The 15,979-nt window shown below is 51.9% G+C and overlaps 1 protein-coding gene across 1 annotated transcript; it reads left to right on the top strand.

Moving 5' to 3' along the window:
• Positions 1-9,054: 9,054 nt before the first annotated feature.
• TMEM185B (transmembrane protein 185B) lies at positions 9,055-14,619 on the top strand. The gene has a single exon (XM_081052067.1). The coding sequence runs from the start codon at positions 9,341-9,343 to the stop codon at positions 10,391-10,393; it is 1,053 nt and encodes a 350-aa protein (XP_080908193.1). The 5' UTR covers positions 9,055-9,340; the 3' UTR covers positions 10,394-14,619.
• The last annotated feature ends 1,360 nt before the right edge of the window (positions 14,620-15,979 follow it).

The raw sequence follows: 15,979 nt of genomic DNA on the forward strand, positions 1-15,979 counted from the left end.
TGTTAATTAAAAAAAATTCCTAGGTGTTCTTTGTACCTCCACTCCCTACACAGCCCAATACCCCCTACCCTCACCATATAATTTATGACATTCCCTTTGCTGATGTATCTGTTGTTATGTACGAATAGTCATAAACCATTTTTACGGAGCTTTCCAATCACCCATTTACAAACTATAAAGTAAAATCTCCTTGTTCAACCCCCCTGTTCTGTAAAAGCACTCGAAGTTCAAGAAATTACCCGTCTTAATGGGGAAATCTGGTAATGGTGCATTAGCAATAGAAATTCTTTGTGTGAACAGTATTTCATCAACTAACGGCTCCCAAGATAAGGACAGGAAGTTTATTGCTGTTTGGGGCAATTAGGAAAGAACCTCAGCAATGATAAATAATTTTTATGTTCTTACAAGAGAAAAATCTAAGCTCAGCAGGAACCCCCACAGAATTTCATTTTCTTTCTTGGACAGGAAGCTGCTACAAGAGAAGAAAGGGATTTCTAGGTCTAGGTTTTAATCCTATAATGTAACTACAGCTTCAAAGGTAGATTATCAGTTTAGATTCAGCTGATGCGTGTTGAGAAAGCGTTCCAGGTCTCTGAGACCAGTCATCTCACCTGCTCTCAGACAACTTCCGGAGAAGGGCACCAGACAGATTCAAGATTTAGTTCTAGACTTAGTCCCGGCTTGCGGTTTCGTCGCATGAGTCAGCAGCAAAGTAACTTCCTAGCTCTGGTGAACGTAGGAGGTGAGTCTGCACCAGACACACTCTGTAAGACCTCCCGTAGCGGCACAGGGTACGTGATGGGGAGAGAAACACAGACTGTCGGGCTAAAGGTTTTTCAGGGGCCCTCGGGTGTGGGTTCTGAAACCTGGCTGCACACTGGAATCATCTGGGAGTTTTAAAAATATTTGGATTCCGGGCCAGGCACTCTGATGTGGCTAGTCTGGGATGAGGCCCAGGGTCTGCGGTGTTTAGCCAGCAGTGCTACTTTTGAAGATCCCTGATGCACACAGCCCCTTTAATCTATAAAGCAGAACTGGGCCCAAGGTGGACAGTGCCAGTCACCTGGGTTCCTTATTTAAGTTCTCCTTCCGTTATAACCCATCAGACTCTAATACAGATCTGATGGTGGCCCCACTTCCCTCCTTGCCAGGCATTCTTCTCTCCAGCAGCAGAACATGGTGAGAGAGAGAAGAGGAGGGGAGGGGAGGGGAGGGTGTACATACTCACATGCTGATCATCTCCTAAATGTGCCAGGACCTATATGTCCATTATCTCACCTCTATCCCATGAAGCAGATATTATTATCCCCATTTACAGATGAGAAAACCTAGTCTCAGAGAGGCCGAGTCATTTGGTCAAGGACACAAAGCTGGTTAAATGACAGTGCTGGGCTTTGAATCCAGGTGGTCCCTTCTTTGGCTCCTGCTTAAACACACCAGGCGCCCAGCACTGGTCCACTTCAGAGTCTGTTACAGCCAATAGTAGAGCCTGGTCCCCTGATCACCCAGGTGGCCCAATCTTCACCCTACGGCTTATTTCCAAAGCTTCTTTTTTCTACTGTTTAGCTGACTCTTAACTGGTTTCAGCCCAGTGACCTCTGGTTTGTTCTCTGGCTCTTCGAGGGTTGTTCAGTGTTTTGTGCTTGTGCCCTTTGGCTGTAGAACAGTCACCAGTTCTTGGGGACAGAGGCCACAGGGCCTAGCACGTGCGGGCTCCTAGGACACAGCCTGGCTACCACGGGTGAGTGACGCATGGATGGCTCCAAACGTGCGTGTGGGCATCTGAGGCTCTCCGAGTTATGTCTGTCCATTAAGGCATCTGCCCGGACTCACAAATCGGTGCCTACCCGAGGCTGCAAGGGGTCTGGGGTGTTGAGGAATAGAAAGAAGCTGGTTTGGCCACAGGAACACAGGAAGCGGTGAAATGAGGCCACAAAGATGGGCCAACGAGGGCCTTGAAGGGCAAGGTAAGGCATCTGGATTTTGTCCTGAGAAATGAGAAGCAACTGCAGACCTGACACAGGTAGTGTCTCGCTCCTGTGGCACGTCTGTCCCCATGGTGAGCTGTCTCCTGCACTGCCAGACTGACAGACAGCCCTTTCGGGGCAAGAGCCCCATGCCATTCATGGGGAAACTCCAGGGCCAGGCTCTAATGACATGCAGTGGCGTTCAACTTATGTTTATTTGTTTTTGTTTGTTATTGTTTGCCGCTTTGCACCAGTTAATAAAAGAATGAAAGGCAACTCAGAGTGAAATTAGGATGAAAATTTTCCAAATGTCTGTTTCTGCCCCAGGAAAGACATCATTCATCCACATCACACTATCTCGGAATTTACGGCAAATCCAGAGAGCAGGACTGAGGATTTCCTTTGTGCAATAAAAAAAATCTTTTGCTGAGTTAATTAATAGTGCAAACAAGAATTGGGAAGAAAGCTTAAATTACACATGCAAACTGCTCAAAATATTTTAGTAGTGCTGATTTAAACACAAACAATTGCTGCTTGATTGCCTACCATTTGTTTAATAATATTCCACAATTCAGGACGCTTCCCACCCATATCACAAAAAAACTAGTTTGAATGAGTAATATTTAACTATATTTGAATGCCTAAAATTAAATTATCCTCGTGCTCAGTTAATGGACTCATCACATTTGCCAGTTATTGTGACTGACCCGATAAACCGCTGACCCCACACATGTGTGAGTACACACGTCAAAAACAGTGTTAGTTTTCAGTTGACTTTTAATCTTATGCAGCCCTATACTTGAAGTCCACCTTTGATTTTAGCCTTTTTACTTCGTTAACGTTAACTCTTCACCTTCGTGGAGTTTTCCAGACCAAAAGCATTTGGCCAGGTGCTGTCAGTAGAGGCAAATTCACACCCCAACTTGTCGTGGCACCGACCCCATTTCTGCAAAGAACACACAAGAAAAATAATCTCTAAAAACACTAGGCTTTTATGTATCAAGGATCTTTAGAATATTCATTCCTTCAACCCAGCAATTCAATGTCTGGGAATTACGTAATCATCTGAATGAGAAAGAAACTATGTGTAGTAAATGTTCCTCAACTCAGAAAAGACCAGAAACAGCCCCAATACACAGCAAGGGCATGGGGGAGTAAAGCATTGGACAACGCTGTGACGTAATCATGTGTGGCCATTAAAGATGCTCACACACGTTTATGGGAATCTGCAATGTGTTGTTATGGTATTTCATCACACGGAAGACACCTATAAGACATACCACAAAGGAAGAAAAAACACCCAGATGGGTTATCCAATATGAGGCAACTAGGTAAAGCTGGACCTCAAAGGGTTATTCCTCCGTGTAAGGGGAATGACAAACAGGCACAGGCAACAATCGTGTCTCAGCCTTGGTTGTTTTACAGGGAGGGAACAAAATTGCCTGGAGAATGTGAACAAATCTGTACTCACACAGGTTGGAGCCTGAATTTGCCCTACAGACAGAATCTGAAAACGCCTCAAGCAAGTGCTGTCACTGAATTTAAATTGCATGTAAAGGCCTCTCAAATTGGCAGTACCCCCAGGTGACTGTCAGAAGTAAACACAAACCCCCTTTGGAAGAGCTGGATTTCAACACAGGCTGGCAGTGCCTGTAAACCACCATCAATTGTGCAGTGTAAGATGCAGAGAAACTAAAATGTGAGAACAAACAAGCAAGTCTTAGAATTAATGTTAAGCAAAAAAAAGCAGAGTAAATGGTACGTGACAATGATATGTCTTTGGAGAGGCGACCAACTGGAAGAAGCTGCATTAAAATGTTAAGTGATTTTCTGTAGGTGGCAAGACTAAAGGTTTTTTTTCTTTAAATGATTGAATTTACCAGATTGTCCTCAAGTGAGCGTGTATTTAGTGACCATATTGGAAACAGGAGAACTAGAATGGGGTGACGTAAATCGGGACAGGGATGACATTAGGTAAGACGGTCAGAAAGGGCATCATGGAGGTGACAGTTGACCTGAGAAGGGGCTGCTTGGGACAAGCTGTAGGAACTGTTCACTGCTGCACCGCCCTGAGGGCAGGGCCCGGGACACAGGGCAGATGCTTGACACAAGTTTGTTAAGTAAATACATGAATTAAGGCAACACTGCTAAGTCTCAGCGGGTCCCAAACAGAGTCTGGCTCTTCAGTGGGGCCATCCACCGTGGCTTGAGCTGGTGAAAGGGCCAGGATGCCAGGTGAACCAACGGCAGGGCCCAGTAGAAAGGACGCAGCTGCGACTTGAGAATGCCATGGTCACGGTGTTGGGCCTCATTCCATCAATTGTCCCATCTGTGAAAAGAGGCGAGTGCCGGTGTCACCACAACCTCTCCGTTAGCTTCAGACGACACAATGCTTTGAAATATTGAGCCCAGGGTACACAGGGGGCTGGCACACTCCAGGAAGTCCTCGTTCGAGCCCAGTGACACCCCCCGGCAAACTTGAGACCTACTGGCTTTAGACAAACTGGTTTGTCTCCCAAAGCTGACTTGTTCCGCTGCTCGGCACAGGGCACAGATGCCACGTCAGCCCCAACCTTCCTGCCTGCCTGCGCTTTCCCGGATACACTGACCACGGAGAAGCCTGTGCTAGAAACCACAAATGCAGATGAAAGCTAGCCCTGCCCTTGGGAGGGTCACAGCATGCCTGGGACAGCCAGAGGAGCACAACACCCTGCGGGAGGACAGGCTTCCGGAAGGAAGGGACGCTTAATCTACTGCCACCAACAGGATGGGATAATTGTGCTTATTCTGGGTTTTCATACATTGTTTCCTTTTACCCTAACAATTCTGTGAGCTTATCTCCATTTCACAGATGGGGCCAGAGGCTCCATCACTTGCCAAGGTCACAGAGCTTGGAGACAGCAGCTCTCACACTTGCACCTTGGCTTGGGGGCCTGAGTCTGGCCCCTGGGCCCACTGCCACCCCAGGAGAGTGTGGGAGGTGTGTTGGGGGGGGGCAAGGAGAGCAGGGAGGAGGCCATTGCAGGCAGAGGTGAGAGCCTGCTGCATTTAGGGACTAGGGGTGACTGTGGGTGCTACGGCTGACATGGAGGGCCAGGTGGGCTGATGGGAAACAAAACCGCAACTAGGTCTGAAAGGGAAGATGTCCCTGGGCTTTCTGTACAAGTCCCCGCCCTGCCCAAGCCAGCCACTCAGAGGCCATGCAGCAATGAGATCCTATCTGCTGGGACCAGGGTACTGCGGCCCGATCCTGACTCCCACCCAGGTTCCAGCTCGGGGAAACTGGCCTGGTTTGACTGGAAGTAGGCCCAAGTAGGGTCACCAAGGGCAACCTGAAAACCCAGTGCTGTCCGCCTGGTCTGTGTATGGAGAGCACTCCGGCAAAAGCTGCCCCTGGAAGCCGGGCTCTCCCAGAGCAGCGGCCCCTCCCGGAGCCAGCCATCTCCTCGCTCAGAGGAGGAAGAGCTGTGCTGGGCCCGACACCTGGTACTGAGCAAAACGGTAAAGATGCCCCAGCATTCCTACCTGACCCCTGGTTATCCCGCCAAACACTAACTGAGGTACTACTGTGAAGGGACTACTACTGTGAACAGGAATAAGGTTACTAACAGGCTGACCTTAGAGATCACCCTGGAATATCCGGCTGGGCCCAAAGTAATCACATGGGCCCTTAACAACAGGAAAAGCAGAGGAGATGCCGAAGGGTCAATTGGAGAGCTTCAAAAGCATGAGAAGGAATCCACCCACCATCGGTGACGTTGAAGGGGGCCAGAAGCCAGGAAATTCGGGTGGCCGACAGCAGGCAAGGAAATGGGAAGCTCATACCTTCAACTCCATGGAACTGAATTCTGCCAAGAAACTAAATGCACTTTGCAGCAGACTCTCCACCGGAGCCTGCGGGAGATGCAATGCTGCAGACACCTTCATCCCAGCCTTGGGGATCTCATGCAGAAAACCAGCTGGGCCACCCTGCGCTGACTGACACAAACTGAGAGTTTGTTTTAAGCTGCTAAATTTGTGGCAATTTGTTACGGCAGCAATTGGAGACTAATAACCCCTACACGAGCTATGTGTAGACAGATCACCCTGGCCAGGGAGCGGATGGCACAGAACTTGGGATGCTGGCAGTGAGGGGACGGGGTCCAGCTGCTGGTCCCACACTACTGAGAGGAGGGGGGAAGGGAATCACTGGTTCTGGGACAGGAGTACTGCAGCCACGAGTAGTGTCTAATTCATACACTCCCTCCAGCAACATTTCTCAAGCTATGATAAGCACTGGTTGGGTGTCTACCACTCAAATCTCATGGGAGAAAGATGCCAAACAGACTCAACCCAGTGAAATGAGTCCCGTGATAGGAAAAAAGCCCCCCATGCTGGGAGGTCAGACAAGGGTCACCAGTGCACCAGGGGTTGAGCAGGTTCCCTAGGACCGAAGGCCCTGGCGTGGGCCTTGGTGATCCAGGAAGGACAGAGGCTAGGTGGGGGTGGGCCACCTCTGAGCAGAGAACAGCAGGGCCGTGAATGTGGAGATGATGTCTGGCACATTGCGGGGAAGGACAGCAGGTTGGCAGGAGACCACAGGCCAGCAGGTGTGCGAGGGCCAGCACAGGAGGGGCTCCAGGTCGGAAAAGAGAGCTGGACGGCGGATGCTAGGCAGTGGGAACACAGCTAAGGAGCCCATGCACCCCCTCTCTGGGGACAGGCCTGCCTGTGCTGGTGGAGTGCAGTCCCTGCACCTCCTCTGTAATCACTGAACTGACACGCAAATGCGTACCAGCCTCACGGGCGGCTGTGTAGTCAGCACCTGGCGCATAGCAAACAATCCACGTGAGCTTTAAAGGTAAATGTAAAAACAAAGGCGGGTCCCTGAGAAACTGACCGCACCAGGGAAAACAGCAAAGGAGGGTGTCCAGTGCACAGAACTGGGTCCCCGTCTGTGAGCCGAGGACAGCCCGCCGAGGGGAAGGCAGACAGCAGCCCTCCCGACCTGTGGCCTTGGCACAAACCCGGAAGCAGGCTCTGAGCTCCCTCGGAGCAGGGCAACAGGAGCACACGCCATCATGCCAGGCCACCTCAGGACCCCCTTCCTGGAGGAAGAGAAGCAGGCACTTGTCTCAAGTGAGGAGCTCTTAGGTGAGAAAAGACACTCCAGACTCCTGTCTGCCACAGAGCTGGCAGCAGAGGCCCCGCGGTCACCTGGCTACGGGAAGGAGCCTGGTGAGGACCTGAGGTCCCAGCAGGACCCACAGGACCTGGCTCTGCCACAGCCTCCTTCAAGCGCTGTCCTCCCCTCCCCAGGCTTGATTCTCCCCAATGTGATCATATTAATAGCTCCCATTCCTTTCAATACAAAGTGCTTTCCATGTATTGACCCATCTAATCCTCAAAACAATTCTATGTGCTTTTATTAGCCCTTTTCATAGTTGGACTGGTACAGGAATTCTGAATTGCAAACATTTTTTTAGCTGACAAATCCCTTCTTGAAAGGAAATAGTAAAAGGAAAATCAATACGCAAAACAGACTGGAACACCTCTGGATGGGAGAAAGGGGTTAAGGGAGAAAGGCTAGAGCCCCGCTTGGCTAACACTCTCCTCACAGTGACCCCCAAGGGGTTCTTCAGAAAAGGGCCCTGAAGACACATCTATGAGACGTGAGCCCCCAGGCCTGGCGGGTTCCCTCAGCGGGGAGTCCTTCCCCCAGTCCCACCCCACTGCCCCCAGCTGAGGTGGAAGCCAGGGAAGCGGCAGGGAGCTCTAGGAGGGCTGAGTCCACCCACACCGTGATCTCTGAATTCCTGTTGATGCTGGCGTGCGGAAAGCCAGCTCCAGGGTCTGGACACAGGCCGTCACTTCTCACTCGGGAGCCCCTTCCTGGGACCTCGTGGAGACCCTGACACCAGCGCCGCTCCTCTGATGGCCTCCCCCTCAGGGCTCACCACTGAGGGTGGGCATTCCCTACCCACTGCCGGGGGTGGGACTGCAAGGGACGGGTGGGGGCTAAAAGGCAGGAAGGACTAGCGACAAGGGCTCCACTGAGCACGGAGAGTGGAGAGGGAGGAGGCCTCCAGCGTGTGCCCTGCCGGCCAGACGGGTGCTCCCCATCACGGATCTGGGGCGCCACTCAGGCCAGGCCCCAACTTAACAGCCGGGGAAACTAAAGTCACGACAGAAAGGGGTGAATTTGCCCACGTTTCTCAGCTGCTCGTGTGTCAGGACCTGGACTGGCACCCACATTTCTTGACCTCCGGTCCAATGCCCACTTCTCAACATTGTTCTGTGAGAATCAGACTGGGGCAGGGCCACGTAAGTGAAAAGGAGGCTTAGGGACTTAAAGTCGAGAGCCCTGAATATGAGTCCTAACCTGCTGGGTGACCTGGGGCAGGAAGCACCTGCTGCCAGCTCTTTGGGTCCGGTTTCCTCCCCTGCTCCCCCGGACTTTCCTAGGAGCCCCGCGGGCTCCGACAGCCTCCCCGGCACCCGCCCTCCCGTCGGGGGTGACGGGAGGTACGAACCCCCGAGCCCCACGCCCAGGCGCTGTGCCCCAGCCCTGTCACAGGCAGCCCGACAGCTGGCGGCTGTCCCCGCGGGCGGAGTCCAGCCCCGGGAGCCACCGTCCCGGGCAAAGCCCCGCAGCCTGCCGCGCGCGCCTGCGACCGCACACCCCGGCCTCGGCCTCCGCGGACAAACCCACCGGCCCACGCGCGCGCGGCTGCACCCGGGCGCACCTGCCCTGTGCATTCCTAGCTGGCGGCACCCACGCCCACGCCCACAAGCGCTCACTCGTCCGCCCACGGCCTTCGCTCGTGCCCACGCCTTCCCGCCTCCCCGCGCCCCGCGCCGGGGCCTCCCCGCCGGCGCCCGAGCCCCGGGTCGGGAGCGAGCGCAGGGCCCCCGCGGCCCCCGGCTTCCGGCCCGCCCGCCCCGCCCCGCCCCGCCCCGCCGGGCCCCGCCCCGCCCCGCCGGGTCCGCCCCTGGGCCGGCCGGGAGGATGTGAGCTCACGCCCGCTTCCCCGCCGCCCACAGCTCCAGGAAGCGCCGCCCGAGGTCGCGGGCCGCCGGCAGCCAGCGGGCGGGCCGGGGAGTCGGCAGCCGCGCAGGCCCCGCCGGAGCCGCCCGCCCCGCCCGCCCCGCCCGCCCCGGCGCCCCCCGCAGTCGCCGCTTCCGATGGGTACGGAGTGAACGCGGGGCCGCGGGGCCGCGGCAGCACCCGTTACGCCGCGGGGCGCGCTCCCCACGCGCCGCCGCGGTTCCGGCCGCTCCACGTGACCGCGCGCGCACGTGCTCGGCCTCTGGCCGCGAGTCGCAGCCTGGGCCGGCCGCCCCGCACCTCCCACTAGAGCCGCCGCGGGCCGGCGGGGAGCGGCGGCTGCGCCATGAACCCCAGGGGCTTGTTCCAGGACTTCAACCCGAGTAAGTTCCTCATCTACGCCTGCCTGCTGCTCTTCTCGGTCCTGCTGCCGCTCCGCCTGGACGGCGTCATCCAGTGGAGCTACTGGGCCGTCTTCGCCCCCGTGTGGCTGTGGAAGCTCCTGGTCGTCGCGGGCGCCGCGGTGGGTGCGGGCGTGTGGGCCCGCAACCCGCGCTACCGCACCGAGGGGGAGGCGTGCGTCGAGTTCAAAGCCATGTGGATCGCCGTGGGCATCCACCTGCTCCTGCTCATGTTCGAGGTGCTGGTCTGCGACCGGGTGGAGAGAGGCATCCACTTCTGGCTGCTGGTCTTCATGCCGCTCTTCTTCGTGTCGCCCGTGTCCGTGGCCGCCTGCGTGTGGGGCTTTCGACACGATAGGTCGCTGGAGCTGGAGCTCCTGTGCTCCGTCAACATCCTGCAGTTCATCTTCATCGCCCTAAAGCTGGACAGGATTATCCAGTGGCCGTGGCTGGTGGTGTTCGTGCCCCTCTGGATTCTCATGTCGTTCCTCTGCCTCGTCGTCCTCTATTACGTCGTCTGGTCGCTCCTGTTCCTGCGGTCGCTGGATGTGGTCGCGGAGCAGCGAAGAACACACGTGACCATGGCCATCAGCTGGATAACCATTGTCGTGCCCCTCCTCACTTTTGAGGTTCTGCTAGTTCACAGATTGGATGGCCACAATACATTCTCGTACATCTCCATATTTGTCCCCCTGTGGCTTTCATTAATAACTTTGATGGCCACGACATTTAGGCGAAAAGGGGGCAACCATTGGTGGTTTGGTATCCGCCGAGATTTCTGCCAGTTTCTGCTTGAGATTTTCCCATTTTTAAGAGAATATGGGAACATTTCATATGACCTGCATCATGAAGATAGTGAAGATGCGGAAGAAACATCTGTTCCAGATGCTCCTAAAATTGCTCCAATGTTTGGAAAGAAGGCCAGGGTAGTAATAACCCAGAGCCCTGGAAAGTATGTTCCCCCACCTCCCAAGTTAAATATTGATATGCCAGATTAAACTCGTCTTCGGCCGTGCCCAGATGTGGAATAGAAAGCATACACACACACCCAAAATCTACCTTGCGTTTGCCGCTTTTTTTCATCCATCCCAAACCTGGAACGGAAAACAGGCTCCAAACACCGCCATCTCACACCTTGTTGGAGATTGATGCCTATCAGTGACTTATCAGTATGCGAGCCGTAGATGTAGGAGGTGTTTGGCTATATGGCTGTGTGGGGGGGCCGGGGGAGTGTTACGTGTCAGAGAACTTGCTTTCCAGGTTGATGCTTAAAGAGCTAGCTGGTAGCAGTAAGATGAATTGTTTTGGTAGGTCCTCAAGTGGAATAACTAACTACACAGCTGGGGTGTTTTCTAAGTGGTACTACACCTATCAAAAGGATTGTGTTAAAAAGTATTTTTATACAATGCTAGCCTAAAATTGTATTTCAGATTGTGCCTGTTGTGACATAATCGATAGCAAATATAAAGAATTCTCTCTCCTACTACTAGTTCATAAACCTCATAGTTGTTATTTTTAGTGTTCCTACTGTTAAAATAGTTTTTTTGGGGGGGTTACTGATAACGTCTTTGATAGCCTAATAGATGAATTTTTCTAATGCAGTGAATCCATGCATATATGATATTTATATGAATATTTTAGCAATGTAATATATTATGTTGACTTCTAGTTCTATGCAGTACAATATATTGTGTTAAAGTATTTTTTTTATATGTGAAGATATATGTCTATTGCAGATGTCCTTAAAGATCGCTTAAAACATTAATATGTACCCAGTGTGGGATCTCTCAAAGTAGAAGGCATGAATATAGGGATTGAAAATCCCAGTAAGCTTAATATTCAGGTGTTAGATGACTCAATCTGCACAGTTATAAGGTATAGAAGGAGCCACCATCCTTTGTGAACAGGTGGCATGTTCCAGTGTGGTACCAAGCCATAAAGTGACAATTATCACCTTGAATTTTTCCACACAGGTAGTAACACCTCTTCAGGAACAACCAAAGTAAGCAACAAGTGGTTTGTCCATTTCTAAAAATCTTAAAGAGTAATAGTTGGCTATAATACAAAGTATTAACTTGTCATTGGAAAGCTGGAGACCGTGGCCTTAACCAAAGATAGCCAACAGGGCCAGGTATTATTTTTAAGGTCCAAACTTTTTGATCTGTCAGCAACAGGGACATGATAGTTCAGGTTTTCGTTTTTGTTAAAAATAAGTACAATGTTTCTTTAAGTACTGGTGGTACACCAGTGCATCCAAAGGGCAAAAATCAGATCCTGGGAGCATACTGTTCTGCCTGAGAACAAATAAATACTTTCAAAAGGAGATTAAAATTTAAAAAGAGCATTGGTATTATTACCAGGGAAAAGATTGGAGGGAATTCATTTTTATTAGCAATTTAGTACAAGTGATCTAAATTGGGCACCGTATGAATTAAGTAAATAAATTACCTGGTGAGGGAGGTAATGCAAATGCCAGCAACAAAAGCCAAGCTCTGGGCACCTGAGTATGTACCTGAAAGCCTGAGGATGGTGCAGCTCAGTGTAGTCAGCCGGGACAGCCAAGGTCACACACGCACATGCGCGTGCTGCTGGTTTACACCAGCTGTCAGAATGTGAGAAGCAGGCCTGCGCAGCAGTGGATGTAACATTTCATAAGGAAGGATTCATTCATTTTCTCAAATATTTATTGAGCCTGACATGGTGCTGGGAAGTGCAGATCCATTGGAGAGCAATTCAAATGTGGCTCCTGCCCACACGCACAAAACATACAATTAAAAGTGACAAGAAGAAAAAAAAAGTGACAAGAAGATAGGGCTCGTCACATTAGCCTATCTGTGGGAGGAAACAAGCCAGGAGCAAGGTGTGCAAAATGAATGCAAGCTACTACTGGCCTCAGGGTGACCTTCCCCTAGAACTTCAGGCCCATCTTTGTTTTCAGGAGTCCAGTGCCCCATCACCCCTCCAGTATCTCCGAGGCACGGACTTACTCTTCAGTAAGGCGTAGGAGTGGAGGAGCAGGTTGCTGGAGGAATTGAGGGGCAGACTTGGGGGCAGCAGTGGGATCACCAGTTCCTCCTGAACCCCAGTGTTAGGCTGGGGGCGTATTGGGACCTGGAACAATGTCCTAATCTTATGGGCCCCTCTAGTCAGCTGACCTGCCTTGTCTCCTCCACCGCAAGGTGGCCTAGTGTTGGAGAGCCAGTGTCTGAAGGTGATTACAAGCTTCCCACCCAGGGGCGGCATCCCCGGTTGGACCTCTTTCCTGCCACAGGACCACTAAGTAGGAGCAGCTGGAGTGACAGGTTGTACAAAGTAGTTTAGTCTACAAAGTTAACACAGTCTCAGCTGTGCCTGAGGATTTACCTAATTGCCATGCACCTCTGACTTCATAGTATTTAGCATGTGTCAAATTCTGTAACTAGTTTCTCCTGTATGATGATGTATTCGATTTTACTGCAGAATAACCTCAAAAATCTCAATGGCCCACAATTACAAAGTCTTGCTCTCCAGTCTAGTAGTGGGCTGCAGCGGTTACACTGCACGCCGTGGGTCTGACCCAGGTCTCCACAAGGCATCCCTCCTTCTATTCCGGGTCCCAGATGAAGGAGTAGCATTCCCTGGGACGGGTTCTTTCTCATGGCAGAAGCACAAGAGGCCAAGCCACACGCTGCAAGCACAAATACGGCCCCTGCTCACATGTGATGTGTGTGGAGTGTGGTCATTCTGTTGGGCAAAGCACAAGGCCCAGCCCAACCTAGTGGGGTGCGACAGTCCACACCCAGAGAACTGACAGTGCACAGATACTGCAAGATAGGTATCTTTTGTCTTTTTTTTTAAAATTTGTTCTACAAGATAGTTTTAAAGATGGGAAAGGAATGATTTTTCCCGTTTTACAGACATTCTGTAATTTTTGGAAGTTGTTCAATACTGTAATAATTGGAAGGGAATCAGGTGGGGGCAGGGGATTTAAGGTGAGATGAGGAAAAGCCTGTATTCAGACCTCTCAGCAGACTGGAAAGACCCCGGAGGCTCCACACAGGACCGTTTCATGACAGTTATATACTGAGGGCTGCTCTGGGGGTTCTGCAGGATGCCTGGGAAAGCTCAAGCCCGGGCACAGGGAGACCAGCGGCACGGGAGTTGCAGGGAAACAAGAAACTAGCTAGGCCTGAGCAGCTAGATGAGGGAGGAGGCAGGTCTCCCAGCCAGCCCTCCCCAGGGGTCTGGATGGCACTCGAGAGAAAGCCGCATGCCCGATTCGGTAAAAGAAACTGTCAGGAAGAAACAGGCGGCTCAAGCCTGACAGGAAGGCTGGGATCCAGTTCAGCAAGCACACGGGGATCAAGAGAATGTGCAACCGGAAACCCAAGGTCGTACCTCAGGGACCATTGGCGAGGATGCCGCAGCCACATGGCAATGCCACCTAAGTAGTAAATGCCACCTGTGTCACCCCCACTACCACAGTAATTCCTCAGTTGTCTCTGCCAGCTGTGACCCCAAGATTGAAATACGAGAAGGGAGGACATGATTGGGGCAACCTCAGGAATGCATTCATTCTGCAGCTGCCAGAACGTGAGAGATCATCTGGCTTCTGTAGATGTAGTAGCAGAAGTCAGGATTCTCAGAACGCGCCTTGTAGAGATTTGCCCAAAAGGGAAGGGTAGCTGAGTAACTAGAGAGAATGATGGACGTGCGCTACACCGAGTCCCCGGGCTGACGTACGTCGTCTGCGCCACATTAAACAGCAAAAAGCCTGCTCCCATCTAGTGTGCTCCAACGGGCCTCGACCAGAATAGTGGGTCAGCCCTTCCCAAAGGCAGAAGGGAGACAGTCCCAAGCTGCTTCAGTTTCTTCATCCAGCTCTTAATCTAGGATATTGGGGGGTGTCTCTTCCTCTAGTTCTGTCATGGTTCTCTCCCTATACTCTAGAAAATGTGGATTAAAGCTACCACAGCATGCCTCCAAAGTGCAGTCCCGGGACCCCTGGGGTCAACGAGGTCCTCCGCCAAGTACACCTCTGGCGGAAGCCGACTCCATGTTCTTGAACCAAGACAACGTCCTGCGACAGACGCACAAGCAGATAAGACAACACAGCTGCCTTCTATGAAGCCAAACATTAAAGCTTGGCACAAATGCAAAACCAATGCCACTGTTCTACTCATCAATTTCTTTTTTTAAGTTACCGTGTAATGGAATTACTGTTTTTAACTAATAAAAAGTTTAAAACTTATTGGCTTCAATTTCTACCATGGTAAATGTTGATACAATTCACATAAACAAAAACTCATTGAGGTCCTCAACAATTTTTAAGAGCGTTAAAGGGGTTATGTGACCAAAACCTCAGCATTGGTGCCCTACATTATAGTGGGGAAAAGAGAGAGGAAAAAAAATTAAAAATGGATGAAGTATATTAAAATTCATGTGACATAGCAGAGAAGGAAAAATAATAGACCATCATCCTTTCCGCAAGAGATCCGAGGATGGCTGCTTCTCTCCTGTGAGAAGACACTCCCATTGCCTTCCACCAGCACCTCAGTTGAGCGGGGTTATTTAATCCAGTGGGGTAACTTACACCTTCGTTCCTGGGGCCCCAAGGCCTTTGCTGGTCCTGCTAGTGTCTCTAATTTCACCTACAATACAGAGTGGCCTAGGGGGTCTCCTGGATTCTAGCCATAAGCCTCCCCCCATTTTGTAGCAGCAACACTATTTCCCCTAGATGATCCTTCAAAAGGTTGGTGGTGCTGGCTGGGGTGGTTGATCCTGACTACCAAAGGGAAAGAGGAATAGACAGGCACTCCCCTTGGAGCTCACAGGGCACCTTCCCTTTGTGTTTTCAGGATGTCCTGTTTGTTAAATAGCTTCACAAAGGGCAGGGGAGGGGAAGTGGTTTTGAAACCTCTCTGTACACAGCAGCTCACAGTGCTCTGGCTCCCCTCCCAGGCCCTCTGCCTCTGCCCCTCTTCTGTGTGTGGGTCCCTCTCCTTTCATTCTGCACCCACACCTCAACCACAGCCAGACATCCGGGGGCCTCATGCTTCCTCCCGGGACATCAATGCCACTTGTGCAGAATCGGCCTACGTGGTCCATCACATCTCTTGTCCAGCCCAATCCCTGATGGTCCCTTCCACAGGGGCCCGCCCTCCTGGACAAGGGCCAACCTGTTACCACCCCCAGGATCACCAGCCCTCCTCCCTCTTCGTACTGTGATCCCCGCGTCGGGCCTCTCGTCAGCCTGAACAACTGTCTCGAGCTCCTACATGGCTAACCGCCCTCTCTTGGCCACTCTGGCATTTTGGTCTGGCCTTTCCAGGCTTTAACCAAGGGCAGTGAGTACTGTGGGAAGTTCAAGGACTAGTCCACCAATCTGAGCGAGACCCTTCTAGGAAGCCAGTCCCCCACCACACTAGGTAACCAACAACCAGTGAGAACAAAGTCTGGGCCCCCCTCCTGTTTATGGCAATTGTACTCAGCCAGGGCTGCTCTGACCTGTCCCCCGACACCCTCACCACAGGACTCCCTGTTGGGGCCAGGGGTGGGGGGCTTGCTGTTCTGGTTGTTAAATATTTTGAACATCACTTGAAGCC

This window comes from Rhinolophus hipposideros, assembly GCF_964194185.1.
Source record: "Rhinolophus hipposideros genome assembly, chromosome: 6".
NCBI classification, from domain to species: Eukaryota; Metazoa; Chordata; class Mammalia; order Chiroptera; family Rhinolophidae; genus Rhinolophus; species Rhinolophus hipposideros.